General features: G+C 40.8%; 2 protein-coding genes across 2 annotated transcripts in view; both read right to left on the bottom strand.

Moving 5' to 3' along the window:
- Nucleotides 1-6,230, bottom strand: part of LOC103604120 (1-phosphatidylinositol 4,5-bisphosphate phosphodiesterase epsilon-1) — a 58,217-nt gene extending 51,987 nt beyond the window's left edge. Inside the window, exons 1-5 of the mRNA XM_008588710.1 lie at nt 6,121-6,230; nt 5,898-6,034; nt 3,570-3,808; nt 1,850-1,911; nt 1,602-1,767 (exon numbers count right to left, since the gene is read on the bottom strand). Of these exons, the coding sequence (XP_008586932.1) occupies nt 1,602-1,767; nt 1,850-1,911; nt 3,570-3,808; nt 5,898-6,034; nt 6,121-6,200 (684 nt within the window). The 5' untranslated portion in view covers nt 6,201-6,230. The remainder of the gene's footprint in view (nt 1-1,601; nt 1,768-1,849; nt 1,912-3,569; nt 3,809-5,897; nt 6,035-6,120) is intronic.
- A 3,972-nt stretch (nt 6,231-10,202) lies between these two features.
- PLCE1 (phospholipase C, epsilon 1) lies at nt 10,203-19,091 on the bottom strand (the record flags this gene model as incomplete). The annotated part of the gene is made up of 4 exons (XM_008588711.1): nt 10,203-10,465; nt 11,050-11,167; nt 12,797-12,979; nt 18,416-19,091. Coding segments are annotated over 4 exons (1,240 nt in total), but the record flags the coding sequence as incomplete, so codon positions are not given.
- Between the last annotated feature and the right edge of the window lie 2,065 nt (nt 19,092-21,156).

The following is a 21,156-nucleotide window of genomic DNA, read 5'->3' as shown; positions in this document are numbered from 1 at the left end:
ACCTTAAGACCTCCATATATGGCTAGAAAAGGAAAACCAGGGCCGGAAATTCCAGGTGAGAAGAACAGGGCATCTTTCCATCTGCCTACAGAGAAATGTTAGAAGGTAATTAGGAGGGCCAAGGGAGAGTGGAGAGTGGTCAGAAATGAAGTCAAAGGGGTTGGATCACATCTGTGAGTCTATTTGAGGGGTTCTTGGGCCTTAATCAAAAGACGTGATAATTTCTACTTGGGGTGGAATGTTAAAGAGTTTAAAAACTCTTTAAAGTCAAACAGGGAAGTGAAGTAGAAATTAAAGCTAGGACACTGGTTGGTCCTTACTTATTTTCCTGCGAAAGGTACACACACACATGTATATACATAGATAATGTATGTATGTACATATATGTGTATGTACATATGTGTATATGTACATGGGTATGTATATAACTGTAAGTGTGTATATATACATTTTCATATATATAGAAAAATCACACTTGATTTCTTTCTCATGGAACAATGTGTTTCAAACTTCTTTTAACTTTTGAATTCTCTGTGCAAATGGAAGGCCAATATGTAACGTTGTAAAAGAGTAGCACTACAGCTGAAGTGGGCCAGGGTACGAGACCCTTCCCACTCTGATTCTTGCTCATCTCAGTGTCAGAGGCTTGAGGCCTCTTCGGGCCTTTGAAAATCACTACTCTAAGGACACATCTTCATTTCATAATAAAGATCCCTTAGAAAACAGAGTTTAAAATACATATTCCATGCTAACTAAGCTTTAGGACAAAAATTTGCCCCATGCTTTGAGAAATATTTGGACTAATTTGGAGAACGGAACTTTGTTGCTACTGTAGTTGTATAGACAATGCAACCCACACGCACACAACCACACGCTCCCTGGACCTAGCTTAGCTCCTTCCTGATTAACCTTTCTTGGAGGAGTTCAGGAAACAGCACAGATAAGGAAGTTGCAAGCAATATAACAGAGAGGCCACAGACAGGCTGATCGTTGGAAGTTGGATGTTTAGGTTAAAAGAATGTGCTTTTTCTGTCCAGAGCGCTTAATGAGTTTCAAAGAACATTCTCATAAACTTAAGTGTGTAGGGTCAGTGCCTACACTCTGTGCAGATTTTTTAAAGTTGGTTACCATAGGGAGGAATCGATTGTTTAACAAATTACAAAGCAAAAAAACAATATTTTGGGAATAAATCTGTAGAAAGTTGCATTTTCTACTATACTTTCCCATTATAATATATTGATTTACTTAGCATTTAGTGAAATGATTAGATAATTTTCCCATGGGAAAATCTAATTTTAGTAGGAGGAGGTCAGACTCACTAGGATCTAAAAGCTATGAGTGTCAAACAAATACTTTTTTGTGTGTGTGCCTAGAATAAAGGTTAAGTATAGATGGGAGGAAAACAAAACAAAAAGAAGTAAAAAAAACAACTGCTGTATGTATAGCCAGTTTTCCCACACATCACGGTTCCTCACATTTCACATGTAATAGTTTATTCAATAAACTCTTCAAAGGAGTCTGGGGTCAGGTTTTTGTGACTTTGGGAGTTATGTAAATAATGAGGTTTAATGAAAACCACATTCCAAGTGGCATCTCAGTACCTGACTGTAGAGTTCTACTGAGGATTCTCCTTTGAGCTGATGGCCCGTGAGGTAGGTATTGTGTGAAGATTCAATGTAATAGTAGGACAGGGGTAGCTGCAGTTCTTTAATGTTCTCCTGTGACTCATCATTTTTCGAGGCAAAATTATCTTTATCCATCAGAAACCTGGATGAAACAAATTTTCTTAAGACTACATGGGAAAAATGTATACTCTACAGCAATGAACAAAAGATATTTTAAAAGTTACCTTGCAAATCCTTCAAATGACATTAAGCCCTGATGACACATACTGATGCTAGGCTCAAATTTCTGCAAGGGTACAAAAAAAGCATCATTTAGGTAAAGGAAACTAAGAGGGGAAAAAACACCACGTCATTTTTTTTTCACATCATTTTTAAAAGCTGTTCTGTTTTCATCAGGAAACATCTAAACCAAATATTTGAACTAATTTAGTAGTGTCGTGGTAAGATGTAGTTTTTAGTCCAAAAGAAAACATTTATTATGTGTGAGTTTATTATACGAAGCATATTTGTGTAAGAGGGAAAAAAAAAAGGAGCAAGAGAAAAGAATAAGGCTGATTTATATGAAAACAAAATGGATCAGTTTATCCAGCACCTACCATAGAGGTGGTGGGAGGGGAAATGAGATGACTCACATAGAGCACTTAGTTCGTGCCTGTATTCGATATCACAGTAAGCACTCAACAGTGTAGTAATAATCTTGCATTTTTAGTGATCAAATCCAACAGCTGGACAGCCAATCCACTGGTTCCCAGTCAGGTGATAAAGAAGATTGAAAACCTAGACTAATTCCATTATATGTGATGCAGCCACACCAAGGGGTCTCACCACCCCTATCTCCTACCACCCTTCATTCTAAACCATCACCATGTCTTGCTTAGGTTACTGTGGTAGCCTAACCAGTCTATTTCCACTCCTTCACTAGCATGGTTTATGCTCCAATAGGGCCAGAGTGACCTCTTAAAAACATAAATTGGCTGGCCAGTTAGCTCAGATGGTAAGAGCTGATAACACCAAGGTCTAGGGTTCAATCCCTGCACCATCCAGCCACACCCCTCCACCACCACCCCCATCAAAAAAAAAAAAAAAATCAAATCACATTACTCTCCCACTTGAAAATTTCCAATGGTTTCCCATTTCACATGGACTAAAATCAACCAACTCACCATGATCTAAAAGGCTGAGATGATTCAGGTCCTGCACACCTATCAGAAATCATGTCTGCCATTCTCTGCCTGGCTTATGCAGCTCCCATTATGCCAGTTTTTCGGTTGCTCCTCATAACCCCCGAGCTCACTCATGCCTTGATCTTTGAGCTTGCTGCTCCCTGTTTTTCAGACCTTCACTTGGCTTATTCATTTAGGGCTCAAGACAAATGCCACCTCTTCAAAATGGCCTTTGCTCACTCTCCTCAACCCTTTTGCATCACTCCATCCCCTCACTCTGCTCGATTTTTTTCTATAATCCATTATTACCTGAAATTACATTGTATCTTTTTGTGTTTATTGTCTGCCCCACTTACTAGAATGTAAGCTGCTTTGAGAGACAGAACCTTTATCTTATTTACTCCTGTATTTCCAGCTCCCAGAACAGGGCCAGCATAGTAGGAGCTAATAAATACTTGTTAAACTAAAAAAGAGGTTAAAAACCCAGACTACTCTATCGTATGTGCTAGAATAACGAGAAGGAATTATGCACTGATTCCTTATAGTATCACTGAGTCAGAGAAGGCCTGGGACCTATGTTGATTATATATTAAACAAGATGACTTACATACTTGGTATTAAAAAACCAAAACAAACAAACAAACAAAAAAACCCCACCTCTATTTCTGCCCCAGACTTGAAGGTTTTGGAAAGAAGTATAGAAAGAGTAAATATTTAGCAGCTAATTATTAGACTAGTCAGAGGCATTACACACATGTGCACACACAAAATGGTCACAAACCTGGATGATGCTGAGGATTTCATCATAAGTGTAGTGTTCTCCTTGGCAATTCACCAGGAAATCATTGAGCTGGAGGATGCCAACACCAAATATGCCCAGGGATGTGCTCTCAATCCCAGTGCCATTTGTCACGATACTTGCAGCAGCAATGGCATCAGATATCTGCCTCTGGTTGTCTGAGAGCTGCTGTTTACTCTTAATGAACAACCCCAAATCCGAGACATTTCTGGTCAACAAATCTGAAATAGAGCCACCCGCAGAACATAGACAAGTAGCCAGCATGTTTCACGAATTTCATTTTGGAGATAATGGTGTTGTGGAATTATTAAAGCGGAGAAGCTCTCTACGAATCTATCTAAACAAGCCATCAACTCACTGCTTATTCCTGGCTTCACAGAGTGAAGGGCATAAAAACTGAGTCAATGAATAAATAAAAGAAACTATGATAGACCTAGGTCGATGATCTTCAAATCCTATGAGCTTCAATATTAGATGGGAACTAAATGTAGATTCAACTGGGACTGGAGGCCAAACTTGAACTCTGGTTTTTGGGAATAATTACTTCTACATTTTTATGTTTGAGAGACTAAAAATGTACCCTTAAAATCACCATTTTTCTGTACTATGAACTATAGTACTATAAATTAATGTAACTATAAACATCTGTGTGTAGGTTTTTCAACTCATTTGGATAAATACCAAGGAGCACGTTTGCTGGATTATATAAAAACAGTACATTTAGTTTAGTAAGAAACTGCCATACTGTCTTCCAAAGTGGCTGTACTATTTTACATTCCTGTCAGCAATACTCCAATGCACCAGTTGCCCCACATTCACACCAACTTTGGTATGGCCAGTCATTTTAATTTTAGCCACTTTTGGAAGACAATCTGGCAGTTTCTTACTAAGCAGGCTTACCATATGATGTAGCATTTGAACTCCTAGGTATTTACCCAAATGAGTGGAAAACTTATGTCCACACAAAAGCCAGCACACAAGTGTTTTTAGCAGCTTTATTCATAATTGCTGAAACTTGGAAGCAACCATGATGTCCTTCAGTAGCTGAGTGGATAAAGAAGTTGTGATACATCCAGACAATGGAATATTATTCAGTACAAAAATAAACGAGCTATCTAGCTGCATGGATATTGCTAAGCTGAAAAGGCTATAGTAGTAGGATTCCAACTATATGACATTGGGGAAAAGGCAGAAATATGGAGACAGTAAAAAGATCAGTGGTCGTGAGGAATTCAGAGGGAGGAAGGGAGCAATAAAAAGGCGGAGCACAGGGGATTTTCAGAGCAGTGAGACTATTCTGAATGATGCTGTTATGGTGGATATGGGTTATTAAGTATTTGTTAAAACCCATAAAATGCACAACACAAAAAGGGAACCCTAATGTAAACTATGGGCTTTAGTTAATAATAATGTATCAATATTGACTCAATTGTAACAAATGTATGACATTAATGCAAGATATGACGAATAGAAGAAAGTCTGTGTGCAGGGGGAGAGGGTATATGCAAACTCTACTTTTTGCTCATTTTTTTGTAAATCTAAAATTGCTCTAAAAAATAAAGTCTAATAATTTTTTAAAAGTGTAACTACTTGACTAATCCACAGTTAGGCATATTTTATGATTATAGTTGAACAATAGTTAATATTTTTAGCTTAAGGACAACATAAACTTAGAAATAATTATGAAGCAACTGTAAGAAAGAGGAAAGTTTTTTGTTTTTATAGTTTCCAGCAAGAAAAGAAGAAAAAAATAATAGGCTTAAAATGCACGTGTGGTTAAAATATGCATGGGCAGTGACGGTAAGTGTGGTGGTGACGAGTGAGATAGAAGAATGAGACATTCTGGTTTGCATAGTAGGAAAAACGTCTTGGATGTTCAGACAGGAGTACTTTGCTGAAGTCACTATAGACTCTCCTTATCAAAGAGCAGATAACTACTGCCCTGGGACTGAGTCTGTAGATAGGGAAGAGGCTGGTGGCTCTGAACTGTAACATGCCTAGTGGACATTTGGAAATGGTCAGGAAAAAGTTTTTGGCTGTCAGAATGACTGGAAAGCACTATTGGTTAAATATCCTGGAATACATGGGCAGAACCACACAATAATGAATTTCCTTGCCCAAAAGGCCAATACAATAGCACCCGCCCCCATCACACTAGATGACACCCTGAAATAATTCTCTATGAGTTTTACCATGCTCCAGGTAACAGCATGCCATGTGAGACAGGCTGAGAGTTTGTACGACTGGATCTCTGACCTTCAGTTATAGACAGAAAGGGTTCCAAGGGAAATCTTAAAATGTTAATCATACCTAGGTCAGGCTGAAGATCACTGGTGTTTTCATCAATTGTCAGGTTGGTGTAGAGTGGGGCCGACTCGGAGCCAAATCGGTTGCAGGGCACGGCGTAGATGTCAAAGAGATCCTTCAAGTCCTTGCGGCTCCTTACGCTGAATGAGGGATAGAAAACACGTCATTTAGTATGGCTATAAAAATGTGAGCCTGGAAAAGAGTAAGAAGGAAGCATATACCATACCTGAATGATTTGAACAGCTCAACAAATTCAACATAACTCATGTTACTATCTGAAACCATGAAGCTCTGAAATCCCTTCATTCCTCCTTTGATCCTCCCGTGCCAGCTGCTGCTGCTCCAAGCACTGCAACAAAGACATGGCATTCATGGGCAAAACGGTGGACTGCTTTTGTCACTCTGCCCCAACAGACATTCTCTGACTAATATGAGCAAAAAGATGGATTGCCAAGTCATTTAAGGTTGAAGCTATTTTCCCATACTGTCCTTTCACTTCTCTTAAAGTTAATCTAAATCATGTCAGAGGAAATAAAACACATATACTGAAACCACTTCATGTTTCCAGCCTATTCAATAAGGGCATAAGGCTGAGGTTAATCTTCTCCTAATCAAAATAGTTATTTGCAATCAAAGATCAACGGGGGAAAAAATCATAAGTTCAGTGTTTCTGAAGAAAAGTCTTTTTAAAAAGTACAAAATTGCTCAGTTATAATCTATTAGGAAATAATGCACATACTTCTCTATATTCTGAATTACAAGAAACAAATTTAAGAAGAAAGTTTTGAGTGTGTCAGTAGTTCAGTGTTTCTGAAGAAAAGTCTTTTTAAAAAGTACAAAATTGCTCAGTTATAATCTATAGGAAATAATGCACATACTTCTCTATATTCTGAATTACAAGAAACAAATTTAAGAAGAAAGTTTTGAGTGTGTCAGTGTCTTTTCTTTTTCCTTTCTTAACCAGCTCTTAGATGAAAACAAGGAAGAGCTTTTAATATTAAAGGAAATGTGAGCCAAAAAAATATTAAGAATGAAAAGAAGCCAACTCTGCCTACATTTATTTATATTTGCACCTGCCAAGGCTGCATCCACTCAACATAAAAATACCAGTCAACTTGTTCAAAAATTCAGTCTCACTGTTTCACAACATATTTTCGTATTTATTACAAATATTCATGAGATACAAAGCTGATTGTCCCCCCTCCTGTCCATGATGTGGGGGCCCGATTCATACTGGGGGCGTACTCATTACCAGAAATTACTTTTGTACCCTTTGTCCCCTCCCAGTTATTCCCCAATCACTCTCCCCTTCCCCCTCTCCCCCCAACTCCAATTTGTAGCCCTAGGAATGCTCCCTCCCTCTGTTGGATCACGGCACTACTGTGGCCTTTCTTTCCTGCCTTCCTTTCTCTCTTAGCTCCCACCTATAAGTGAGCACACACGGTGTTTTATCCCTCTGTGCTTTGCTTGTTTTGCTCAACATAAGTTTCTCCACATTCATCCATGTTGTTGCAAATGGGAGTATTTCATTCTTTTTTATGGCAGAGTAGTATTCCATAGTGTATATATACCACAGTTTCCTTATCCACTCATCTATTGATGAACATTTAGGTTGGTTCCATATCTTGGCTATTGTAAGCAGAGCTGCAATAAACATGGGAGTGCAGGTATCTCTTCGACATGATGATTTCCATTCCTCTCGGTATATACCCAGAAGAGGGATTGCTGGATCATATGGAAGATCTATCTGTAGTTGTTTGAGAAACCTGCATATTGTTTTCCATAGTGGTTGTACTAACTTACAGTCCCACCAACAGTGCAGGAGTGTTCCCTTCTCTCCACGCCCTCACCAGCATTTGTTATTCACTGTCTTTTTGATTATAGTCAGCCTAACTGGAGTGAGGTGGTATCTCAATGTGGTTTTAATTTGTATTTCCCTGGTGACTAGCGATGTTGAGCATGTTTTCATGTATCTGTTGGCCATTTGTATGTCTTCCTTTGAAAAATGTCTATTCAGCTCCTTTGCCCATTTTTTAATTGGGTCATTTATTTTTTTACTGTATAATTGCTTGAGTTCTACGTAACATATTTTATTTTCTATACAGATTTCCTGACAGAAGAGTATGAGAAATGTTTTGACTATGGTTTTTAGTAAAATCAATGAATGGGAGCTTTCTTTTTCTCTCTTTTTTCGTCTTGAATTAAATTTTTTTTTCTTTTCTTTCTTTTTTTTTTTTTTGTCTTTTTCCATGTCCGGCAACGGATCGCAACCCTCAGTGTCGCCCCCGTACCGGACCGGGACCGGCAACGGGATCGCAACCCTCGGTGTTGCTCCCGCGCCTCGCTCAGCCAGTGAGCGGGAACCAGTCTGTATGTGGGATCCGACCCCTCGGTGGGAGTGCCGCCGCGCTTCCCAAGCGGCGCACTATAGCAGTGCGCCACCGGGCCGGCCCCTAAATTTTTTTTTCAAATATTTTAAATATTATAACAAAGTATTGAGAATATTATAATGAATAGCCAGTCTACTCTCTGTCCTGCTAATAATGTTCACTCAGGAAAATTATCTTGTGTTGACATCTGAAGGTCACCTCCATCAAGGAAGAGTATTACAAATGGATGGATTTATACTAGTGCGGAGGCATGGGTTGTAGGTTGTTATTCCCCAATGTGCTGTGGGAAACAGAGGGCGGAGGTTCAGGAAGAGGAAAAAGGTGGCTTCCTTATTTGCATTTAAATAAGTAAATCCCTGTCTTCCTTGCTTCTAGTTGCAGGCCCAGCTACTGTCTATAGGAAACTATCTGCCTATTCCTTCCTCTACTGGACTTAGGACTCAGTCCTGCTTTCTCCTTTAACAGCATTTGGACTGACTGTTCTTCTCCCGCCTGTCTTTTCTTTCCGTTTTAGCATACTTGAGTGAGCACTGACACCTGGTGTCTTGTGGTTGGGCCCTTGAATCTTGTGTCCGGCATGTTAGTTTCTCTTTTTAAAAGATTTTCCTCTTTTTCTCTGTCCTTCTTTTTCCTGCTCATGAGTGACCGAAATAAAGGGAAAAACCAGTTAATCCATGTTATCTGGCTATTTTATTTAACCAGGATACTGTGTAGGCTGAAAATATAATGGAAAGAATTATGATCTTTGTAACTTTTAGTTGTCCTTCAGAGTGTTTTTTTTTTTTTAAGCAGCTGTACGGGGATCTGAACCCTTGACCTTGGTGTTATAACACCACACTCTAACCAACTGAGCTAACTGGCCAGCCCCTGTAACTTTTAGTTTTGTTATGAATTCAAACTTACAGAAAAGTAAGCAAGAGTGGAACAAAGAATTCTCATATATCCTTGACCCATTTTCACCAACTGAATCTGAATGAATGAAGCATAAATTATCAGTTCATTACTCACACTGTGAAAGAATTCTTCCCTTTAAAAAATAGTTTACTGTAGGGTTCTTATCAATAGTGAGCTGCTTAGAGAGAGAGAGAGAGAGAGAGAAATTGTGTGTGGGGGGGGGGGAAATTGACGTTTCCAAAGCCAATGTCTGCTCAGACCCGGTTCCTCCTCCTGCTCCTCTGTTGATAAAGTGAAGAGTGCCTGCTTCATCTTGGTTCTGTCTGGAACCTTCGCATTTCTTAAACTTTAGTGTGGGGTACAGAGAGATGGAGTGGTGTTCTGGTTTCCTCCGGAATGCTTTTATTTTAATACTATTTCTTCTCCTGAGAGGGTAGATGTTGTTTCATAACTGTAATTTGCATGGATCTTATAAAATAATTTACTATAATATCAGCTTTAGAATTATATCTAAACATATCCAACTTACTGCAATAGTCACATTCATTGCTTCAGACATGTATAACTTATATATGAGAAAAGTATTAAATATATTTCACCAACTAGCAAAGGGTCAAGTAGCTTACATTAAAAATTTATTCTTCATTTAGAACAGTGCTATCCCATTGAACTTTTTGTAATGATAAAACTGTTCTACATCTGCACTGTTCAGTAAAATAACCATTTGCTACTTGTGGCTATGAAGCACTTGAGATGAGGCTACTATGACTGAGGAACTGAATTTTAAATTTTATTATTGTTAATGAGTTCATATTTAAATTTACATACCCACATGTGGCTAGTGGCTACCATATTAGGCAGTGCGGATTTAGAGAATTTTGTTACTGCTACTGACCTTTGAAGGGTTGGTCTCTGAAATAATTAGGAGCAATTATAGTAATATGAGAAGGTAGGAGTATAAAATCAAGAAAATTAGAATCATTTAAAAAATTGGGGGTTGTTCAGTTTTCAGTTTAGCTGTAAGTCAAAATTCAAGACAGTCCTTCCATAGACAACTAGAAGAATATGCCCTTGCACACAAATGCAATGATGTGAAAGGTCCTCCTATTTTATTATGTTTAAGGCCCCACCTGGACGGGCTTTTGTTTGAAGAAGACAGCACAGGGGAGGACATTGGCCTGATGGGAGATGACGTCCCGGCAGCCAAGGTGGGGGAGCCAGCCGTGGTCAAAGAGTGGGCTCTTCTGGAAGGAAGGGGGTTAGGAGGGCTAGTGGTGGCATTCGCCTCTGTGAGGATGAAAGACAGAAAAGAGATAAAGACTCAGATTACACTTTCCCTCAGAAATCAGATACAAATCACAGATGCTTCTGGGTGTCCGAGCAAGCCAATCTATGCAGCTGATTTCTATAGAATAAGCATCAAAATATTTTTATGAAAGTACTAATCTGGTGAGTTCTCAACTGGTTGCACATTAGAATCATTTGGGGAGCTTAAAAAATATGTAGATATACAGGTCCCAGACAGAGAATACCTGAATCAGTTGGTCTGGGGTGTGGCCAGGGCATCCAGATATTTTTTAAATCTCTAATATCCAGCCAGGGTTGAGAATCACCAGTCTAATCCACGAAATTGCACCTTGTACATCTAATATTCCCTGTCAATTATGGCAAATTAATTAATGAGAAGTTTCTTCCAAGCACACTATGCTTGCAGAAATACCTCAAGTTTCATCTGGTTAAAAACAAAGGTAAGTATGTTAACGAAAGAATTTTGTTACAAATGTCTGCAACACTTAAATCACAATTTAAAGCCAAATGTATGTTTTTTTCCCATAAAATTAAAAATCTCACACGTGCACATGTTGCTTTACCTGCTTCTTCTTGTTCGTTAATATCTTGAGGATCGGAACCACTCCGGCCACGACACTCTTTGTAAATTTTGCCCTTCCGTGTCACCATCTCGTCGTCAGTCGCCTCTCCACTCTCACCCTGGGAACACAGAACATGTGATGCTTCCCAGCTCCTGCTCTTCTCCCATCACTGCTTTAGTGCAGGCAGGTCTCCATTTTCTAACCTGCCCTTCGATACTTCCTTAAATACTGTTCCCACCTGGTGAACCAGTAAAGACCTAGTAAAGCTGACCAAGCACTCTCACATTACACTATCTCCGTGGCCTCACTACACAGCCGCAGACGTCTGGGGAAGGAGGCGGACAGGGGGAGGCACACAGCCCCTGGACTCTGTGTTCAGAAGAATTGCAAAGCAGATAAAGTTCGACTTTAGCATTAACAGCCTCCCATATGTCAAGAGTGAGACTTTTTCTAGACAGCCATAAAGCAAGTATATTATGTTATGGTGACAGTACATATTATATAATACAATTTAGGATATACAGTGCTAATAATATATTTTAAATTGTCTTCTATATGTAGCATTTTGGCCTTTTAAGACCTTCTCGATGTGATCCCTGTTCTTTCCTTGCATACCACAGAGCTTACGGTCGAGTCACCCAAAACTAAATGTTCTTTCCTGAACAAGCCAAGTCTTTTGTGCCTCCGTGCCGTCTCCTTGACTGGAGATGCTTTCTCCTGTGTCGTCTGCCTGATACCCCATCAAGACCCATTTGTCAACTGCTCTGTGAAGCCTTCCCAGCCTGCCTCTCAGCCCTGTATTCTCTCTGCTCCCATAGCACTTTGCAGATGTCTTGACAATGCCACTTATTTTTATTTATTTATTTTTTAATTTAATTGATATTGTTCTTTTACATTCTAGGATGTTGTGGCAGAGCAGTTGGAAATGGGGGAGTCCTGAACAAGCCAAGTCTTTTGTGCCTCCGTGCCGTCTCCTTGACTGGAGATGCTTTCTCCTGTGTCGTCTGCCTGATACCCCATCAAGACCCATTTGTCAACTGCTCTGTGAAGCCTTCCCAGCCTGCCTCTCAGCCCTGTATTCTCTCTGCTCCCATAGCACTTTGCAGATGTCTTGACAATGCCACTTATTTTTATTTATTTATTTTTTAATTTAATTGATATTGTTCTTTTACATTCTAGGATGTTGTGGCAGAGCAGTTGGAAATGGGGGAGAGGGGAAGGAAATGGGATGGAAGAAGGAGGAAGGAGGAGGGGCAGGATTGAGGCCTGTGGCACCCCTCTCATTCCCACAGGGGAGATCAGGGGGCTTCCAGTGGTGGCTTGGTCATTGCCAGGCTGGGTGCAGATGTCAGAGGGGTGTGGCAAAAGCCCTCGACCCCCTACTACCCCAGCTCGGGAACCCAGGGCCCTTCTTGCTGCGGCTTGGTGGTTGACACTGGGCTGGCTGCAGGTGTCAGGGGGGTGTGGCCGAGGCCCTCAGCCCCCTCAGCAATGACTTATTTAGACTGCACTGTGCTTGTTTACATGTCTGTGTCCATCTATGGACCCTGTCTTTTGCCTGATGTTGATTCAGTTCCTGAAGCTGGCCCTGGCTCCCAAGAGGTGTACCATAAGCCCTTGTAGCATTTGTTTTATACCTCATTTTGTCCCCAACCTAAATGACCTAGGGTTGGTTTATGGTGATGTGGACCATACAATGACCTTGGAAGATTTGGGTTTGATGCTTAATAAACAAATAAAACTCTACCCTCATGAGGATTTTCTTCTTTTTCTTGGTGGTGCTTATGCCCAAGGTGTTGTTTCTCTGCACATTGGGCTTCTCAGCATTCTTTGCTGATGTCCCAGGACTGGGGTTCCGAGTACTCCACCGTCTGCCACCAAACAACTCCACAGCATGAGCCAAAGTTGGGCCTTCATACCGTCCATCCTCCTGTAAAAGAACCATATGCTGAACACGTAAGGAAGCAACAAGCAATGGGGAAGTAAATAGACTAACGGCTTCCAGTAAATTCCCAGAGGTGGAAGAACACAGGAGACCACAGAGGAATAATGATCTAGCCACCCAAGTGCTCCTGTTTTCTAACTCTCACGACTCCCTGTTAGAGATTTCATTGTATCCCCTGTTGTCCTGTTCACATTCCTGCTGAGTTCCAGTGATGTGCTTTAACACATCAACTGGGAAGAAAAAACTTCCCATCCTAACCTCAAAGGTTATATTCCAGAAGTAACAATGTGGGAAAATTCATTAAGACCTACTTTGCAAATTAGAGCTTTGGAGGACTTGGTGGTGTTGGGGGTAAGGAACAGGTTGTGAATCTATATAAGTAAAATCAAGTTCTTTCGGTCTGTTACTGTATCATGCTAGGTAGATTTTCACCTAGTTTGATGCTTAGAACAGTCTGACTTGAAATATAGGACATACAGAGTATGTGAAATTCACTTTGGAAGGCCCTGGGGAGCTCCTCAACTAGTTAGGCTGCCATCCTCTTGAGTGGTTGAAATCCAAAGATAGAAAACCCATGGGACTCAAAACACCATTTATATTATGATGCTATGGGTGGCAAACACATACTCAAGTGCACAGTGGTTTACAACAGTTACTGCTCTTAAGGCAACTCTGTAATATTCTTTAAGTGTAATATTCAGCAAGGATTTATTAATTAAACAATGGCCAACGATTCTCCCTATAAGTCAGGAAAGTTAATAAAACCACAAAAAGTTGCATATGAATTAAAGATAATATTGGTGATATTTCACATACTGTATAAAAGGGCTTCTCTAAGATTAATTTCCATTTACTGTCTTTACTCCCTGGAAACTTTTAAGTGTAGCCCTACTGTGCAGTTCCAAGGAAGTGCTTGTAAACATATTTTGCTTTGTTGCAGATAATATGCAAATAATAGACTTTTTGTGTGTGCTTACTTCTTCATCCTAATATTCATTTACTGGTTTTATGACTTGAGCTGTGAATTCCCATTTCCTGCATCCTGTTATGGATCCCAGGATGCTGAGTAACTTCAGTATTTGACATGGAAACTTTTTGATGACCTCTTATATTGAGATATCTGTGATTTATGCCTGTCCATTACTTATTTCCCCTTTCTCTAACCATACTCCAATTTTACTTTATCTCTTTTCCACTGGATATAGTCTTGGTGGGTCATTCGATCAAGATGGAATATCCTCCCTCGACTGGCACACAATCCAAATAAACCAATCAGAATCTCTCTTCCTGGAATAGGATTTCTGAATGCAGTGAAACAGAGAAAGAAAATGGCTGGAGATCGATCCACCCGATTCAGGTCTGCTGAAGAGTCGCTACCGACAAGTCACTATGAGGGACTCCAAAGTGAAACAAACATTTCATGACACAATTTAATAGGTCTTAACTATTTATTGAATAAGGCACTTTGAATCTGGAAGAAGTTTTGTAAAAATTTTATCTGTGAGTTTTTAACCAACACATATTTAAATATTTAATAGACCCATTACAATTTACATGTAAAAGAAGCAGCACCATTAACTTCTACTGCTTTGGTTTTTCTTATTTCAGAACATTCCAGTATGGGCCAAGCTTTACCTTTAACAGAAATATGAGGGTACTTCGAAAAGTTCATGGAAAAATACGATTAAAAGATAATACAATTCTTTCCATGAGCTTTTTGAAGTTCCCTCGTATGTTCTGGCCAGGAAGAGGCAGAATGCCTTTGTTTAATCTTTAAAGGAAGCTTTCTGGGAACTAAAATGTAGTTTAAATCTTTCTTTTGTTTTACATAAAACAATCAACGTGTTTGGGATGGGTGAAGACAATACCTTTTTTAATGTGGAAGAAGAACGATTGGGAATGAAAGCACATTATTAGTTTTAGAAAACAGTTCATGTGGAAGTTGAAGATTAGAAAATTGATTCCTTAAAAAAATACCCATGCACTTTTACCTCTTTGCATATCTCTGCATATGACATTTTGAAGACCATTAAACTAATCTACATACTTTAAATAAATTTCTTGCCTCCCTTTTTTTCTGAAGATAGCAGAATCTGTTTCTGTTGCTTATAACCAAAGAAGTTCACCTGATAATCCTGTACTTAATCTTCTCAGCTTCCCAGGGCTCCTTACACATACCCAGGATTTAGGGCCCTCAGCACTGCCCATTATAACTTCGAGCCATAGCTCTCAGTATCTGTCTTTCCTCCAAAGCCCACATCAAAATCTCTGCACAGTTTACTTTCTTAGATTTTCCTGTATTTTTCCCAGGATTCACTACAAATGTTACTCTTTCTTCCTGTTTTTTGCTTTATCTCCTATTGCTACTTCCATCACATCAGTTTACATTTGCTAGTACTAAAATACTTGTAGTATTTTAAAATAACTTCACATTCATTCACCACGTAAAGGAACTCTGACATTGAAAAGATTATTTTCTATATAAGTACTTCTCAAACTGGGAATAAAGAAATGCTCTTATGGGGCTAAGAGAAGTTTGGAAAAAGCCAAAAGACTTCTCACAAAACTCTTTAACTTAGAGGTAAATTTAAATAGTTTTTTGTGTGTGTGTGCTTTAGTGCTTCTTAGAGCCTTTAATTTGCTAACATGTATTATAAGGCACCAATGGGGCATTTAATATTAACAGAAGATCTATTTGACCTTAGCATCTTTTTGGTGTGTTCACTGAAACAATTCGGGAACTAGTCTATATGACAAGAAAGTGATCAGTCTAATGGCCTTTTCCACTCTTTTCTTTTGAAAGAAATCTCAAGTGTCTAAGGCATGCTGCCTGTCTTTGTGAAAGGCTCATGTAGAACAGTGTTTTGAGGAAGAACATCACCTATAATTTCAAAAGCGACTGAGGTTTATGGAGCTGTATGGCCTTTACAATGCAACACAAGGGTGGAGCTGTGTTTGCATCTGGGTAGGAATGAGTCTTCCCTAGGTCACTTCTTTTTTCTCTGCTCCAGCAGCACCTCTCACCACCTCATCTGTGTTCATGGTCTCAGCTGGTGCCTCCTTCAGCAAAAGCTGAAGGCTGCCAGGGTAAATGAGAAACTAAGTACATCTTATGTGTTAATTCAGTTCCTTATGCTATAAGCTTGGGAAGGACACAAATGGAGCAACTAAACCACATATGCTTTGGTGGCAAGGATTGTAACTGAGCCCAAAGTCTCTGGTTTATGTCTATGTTTGATGGATTTTGCTAATTCTAGAAGCCTGAGGAATGATCATAACTCAAATTCAATATCCATAAGAGCTCCTGAAGACTTTTCAGACTACACTGAAAGCTCCCTGTGGAGTACACAGAAAGCAAGTATTTGGGTTTCCATTTTAGATGAGTTAACAAAACTAGTTTTGTAGCATTAGCATAATCATGTGCATAGGCTTATTGGCTTATTAATTAATTAACCAAGTTAGTATTCAGGATCTGGTCTCTATTCATAATCATGGCAAAGGTGTGGGGAAATGAAAAATAAAGAGCATTATATGCACCTCTACCAACTTCCCCGGGAAGTGGGTGGGGGGGGTGTTTTTAATTGTCAGAAACATGTTAGAACTGTGAAAAGTACATGAAATCAGCTACTAGAGTGATTTAAGTCATAGTTCTATTTGTTCTGTGACACTAATAAAAAAGATAATTTTTCCCCATGTTAAACTAATAGGGAACTAAGGCCAAATACATAAAAACAAGGATTTATTGAGCCAACACAATGATTGCAACCAGGGTGACCTATAGATCAGGTAGTCTTAAAAATGCGCTCCAGGGCCGGCCCGGTGGTGCACTGGGTAGTGCGCCGCTTGGGAAGCGCGGCGGCGCTCCCGTCCGAGGGTTCGGATCCCACATACAGACCGGCTCCCGCTCACTGGCTGAGCGAGGCGCGGGAGCAACACCGAGGCTTGTGATCCCGTTGCCGGTCCCCGGTCCAGTACGGGGGCAACACTGAGGGTTGCGATCCGTTGCCGGACACGGAAAAAAGACAAAAAAAAAAAAAAAAAATGCGCTCCAAAAAGGGTCAGCAGAGCTTAGCATTTTATAATCACAAGAAGGGGGAGAAATGAAAGAGGAGATGCAGAAGGGCAGCCCTCCTCATCTTTATGGCTTCTGGTACCATTAGGGCTGCTTCTAAGTAAAATGGTCTTATGATAACATTTTTCAGGATAGGTGGACAGTGACTGCTGGCTTATCCCAAATCTCCCAAGGCACTATAATTTAGCTGACTTGGTCAGAGCATATTTTTTTTTTTTGTTATCACTCAGCAAGACAGAAAAGCATAACAAAGAAAAACTGAACTTTTTGACACAATTCATTTGATAATGCCATTTCAACACTGTCACCTTGTGGTGGGGTTTATGACTCAATTTCCAAGCAATCTGTACCCTCATTCCCCAATAAGCATGCTGCTCTGGTTGTTCCCTGTCTCTTCTCACCATCTTGTTCTGCCAGCCCTGTCACCAGCCTTAGCTGGAGTGTTAAAAGCACCTGATAATGTAGAGTTAATAAGAAACTCACTAAGTTTAAGCAGCCAACTGTCAAAAACTGCCTGTTAAAGGCTGTTGCCACTACAAACCTGGTGAGGAAGAACTCCATGGAAGCATTATCCCACATTTGGAAAAGTTTCTTTCAATCTTAAGAGTTCTACAGTTAAGGCATCAATACACAGTTCATTAAATAACTCTCCAAGAGTCACATAGCATGTTAGGTGATGAATCAGGATTTCAATTTCCAAAGGGAAGGTTTCCAATTTATCAGCTAGTTACTAATTAATAATAAAAGCACTGTGATTACAATGCTTTCAAGTGAAACCTTGAGTAAATGAAAATGCTTATATTAACTGGTTTCTTTACAGATGTGAGAACCACAATGACCAAAGTTGCTATTTTCATACAAAATAATAATAGGACCTACTATGAGCAGACACTATTCCTTATACATATGAGTGTACTTCAAAAAGTTCATGAAAAAGGTGAATTAAAAGATAATATGAATCCTTCCATGAAGTTTTGTATTTTTTTTTTTAGTGGCTGGCAGGTACAGGGATCCACACCCTTGACCTTGATGTTATAATACTGCACTCTAACCAACAGAGCTAACCAGCCAGCCTTCCATGAACTTTTTGAAGACCACTTGTATGAATTTATACTGTGGCTTTACACATATTAACTCAGTTAATCCTCAAAGTCACCTTACAGACAGGTATTGTTATTATTTCATTTTATAGATAAGGGAATGAAGGCACTGAAAGGTTAAGAAAAAGCTGCCCAAGGTCACACATAGTAAGTGGCAGAGCTGGGCACTTGAACCTGGTGGTCTAATTGCCAAGTGTGTGCTCTTGAGAATTACACTACTGAGGAAAGAGGGATGGCCACACCCCTTACCTGATAGAGGCTGACATACTGTTTCCGCAGCCACTGCTGTCTTTGGTCAGGGAACTTCCTCATCTTTCTCACAGCTCTAGTGAGTTCCAACAATCCATTGAAGAGCATTTTAGCTGTGTGCTTTGGTGCCACAAAGTGCAATAATCTATTGTCTGTGGTCTGAAGCCCATAGAGCAGTGTCACACCAGTCTCGGAGAGAGACATGCTACCCAGTTTGTTCTGAACACACACGGTGTGTATATCAATGCCAGGGTGTCCCATGTACACAGCCTTCACTGAAAACAAATCCAAGATCCCCTCCACCAGGCTGCTTAATCCAGCATTGCCCAGTAACGGGAATTTGCCAGGCTCAGTTGTATTACTAAGCACACCCAGTTTTGCTTTAGTGCTGGCTGAGGAGGCAGTGGTGGGCTTTATCCAGGTCAAGGTGCTGTTGTCAGGCTGAAGCTGGAGGAAGCAGCGGGCAGAGAGGTGCATGTCCTGGTCGTAGTGGACGACTGTGGCCCCCTGCAGCAGGAACTGGTGCACATCAGCTTGGATGGATAGCACGTACCATGGGATGAGCTCTGTCCCATGGTTGAAGGCTTTCTGTGACTCCTCTGAGCCATGAGGGTCACATTCTTGGGACTCCTCAAAGATGTCATTTTCTGAATCCAATAGATCTCCAATTATAAACCTGATGGAAAGACATACTAATTTGGTCTGTTTTATAATCAGAAGCAAGAACAACCCAAAGCCTTTTACTGACACTGGACTTCATTTATCATCGTGCTATGAATTAAAACTAGCATAGGAAATATAAAATGCTAGATATAACAGAGTAATTTTTGTAACTGTATTCTAAAACCTTATATTTAGCAAGGTTTCTGACCACAGACATAACAGAAAGAAATACTAGATGAGTTATATTTTTATTATCAACAACCATAAACTTCATTATGTGTTAGTTTTCCCTCTTGTTTCAGGAAGCATGTTAAATACACACGTTTGCACTAAATCTGACCTACTTGCAAAGTAGACTTGCAAAAGAGACTTTACTGCTTCTTTTCCATCTGACCACCTTGGCAGGAATCTCCCAGATATAGACTCATTCTCTTCAAAGCATAAGAAGTTGTTAGTAGGATCAAGGTTTCTGCTCTTTGGTCCACAGACATCACTATCAAAGTGGTGGATAAAATTGTGAAGGAGCTGGTACGGAGGCTGGTCCACATGTCTCTGGGAAGGAAGGCTCCCATTGTGTTAAGGCATTTGGGCAGCTTCTGCCTCTCAGCAACGCACATGCAGCAGCACTGGGCTTTATGACTCTCCTCAGTCTAGACGGTGGTTCCTGAACTAGATGGTCACTCCCGCTTAAAAACAACAGGTTCTTCTTCCTTGCCCCACACAAATGGAGATTCTCAAAAACGCAAGTCTACAAGAGCTATCGAATCTTAGTGTCTCACAAATCTGATAGTCAGGGCCGGCCCGTGGCTCACTCGGGAGAGTGTGGTGCCGACAAATCTGATAGTCAGAAATGATTTTCAGAGCCTCACACCAGAAACAATCTAAGTGTCCAGCAACAATAAAATGCCTACACAAATTTTGTGTATTTATGCAATGTAATTCTATACAGCAATGAAAATGAACAGGCAATACCTAACCACATGCAACAACATAGACACATTTTAAGCAGACACACAAGAATACATATGGTATGATTACATTTATGTAAATGTAAATTTCAAAACCAGCAAAACTATACTATATTGTTTAGAAACGCATATTAGTGGAAAAACTATAAAGAAAAATAGGATGTTATTATTATAAAATTCATAACAGCAGTTTTCTCTAGGGGGAAAGGTGTTAATATTTGAGAAGGGAGGGGGAGCAAGATGGCGACGGGTCTGGAGCGGGTGTGCCAGAGGACAGAACGAGCCTGAGAAGTGTGCACTGTGCTGCCAGAGTACTATTTGCATTTCCAAGAGCAACAAAAAACAAATAAATCACTGATCAACTAATCTACAACGAAAAAAAGCAACTACAGTCTCGAGGTTTTAGGGCCGATGCAAAAGAAGATTCCTGAGAGCGCCCCAACCGTGCCGGGAGACCAAGCAGCCCAAGGCAACAAAGGCCAGGAAAGACGGCAGCGGTGACACAGAGATGGAGAGGAAGGCACGGGACAGGCCCAGCTCTGGGAGCTTTGTGAGTGACCCCCACCCCAGCCCTGCTTGGGGGGCAAAGGCCCGCCCGGCCCCAGCTTACCACACCAGGCTAAGCGCCTTCATCAGTGCTGCCTCCATTTTCTCCAGGGGGGTGGGGGCGGAGCCGGCCGGCTCAGATCGGGCAAGCCAGCCTTCTTCGCTTGGCGTGGCTCCTCACTGAGCCATGCCACTTGTGTGCCTCAGCACAGGGCCCCCTGGGGCCTGTGGACCGGCCACCAATCCCACTCCACCCGCGGATCTCTGGCGGGGCTGGTGGTGTGGGGAGCACCCGGCCAGCATCGGGAGGGCAGGGAAGAGGATCCCGGTCAGACTGTCACTCCACCACACCTGGGGCTTCGGCCCCAGGTAAACTCCCTGCTTCCAGGAGGCAGATACCATCTCTGTGGCCTTCAGTTCGGAAAAACCCCAGACTGATTTCTGGTTGGAAGAGGGGTGACTGGGGTGCCCCCGAGCCTGCTTGATCCTGCCGGAGAGCTGACGGCCTGAGGGCGCCGAGCCAGCTCATGCTGGGGGGATTCAAAGAGGAACTGTGTGCTGTGG

This window comes from Galeopterus variegatus, unplaced genomic scaffold (assembly GCF_000696425.1).
Source record: "Galeopterus variegatus unplaced genomic scaffold, G_variegatus-3.0.2 Scaffold4981, whole genome shotgun sequence".
Lineage (NCBI taxonomy): Eukaryota > Metazoa > Chordata > Mammalia > Dermoptera > Cynocephalidae > Galeopterus > Galeopterus variegatus.
Note: the sequence above shows the minus strand (reverse complement) of the source record. Positions and strands in the feature narration are given on the sequence as shown.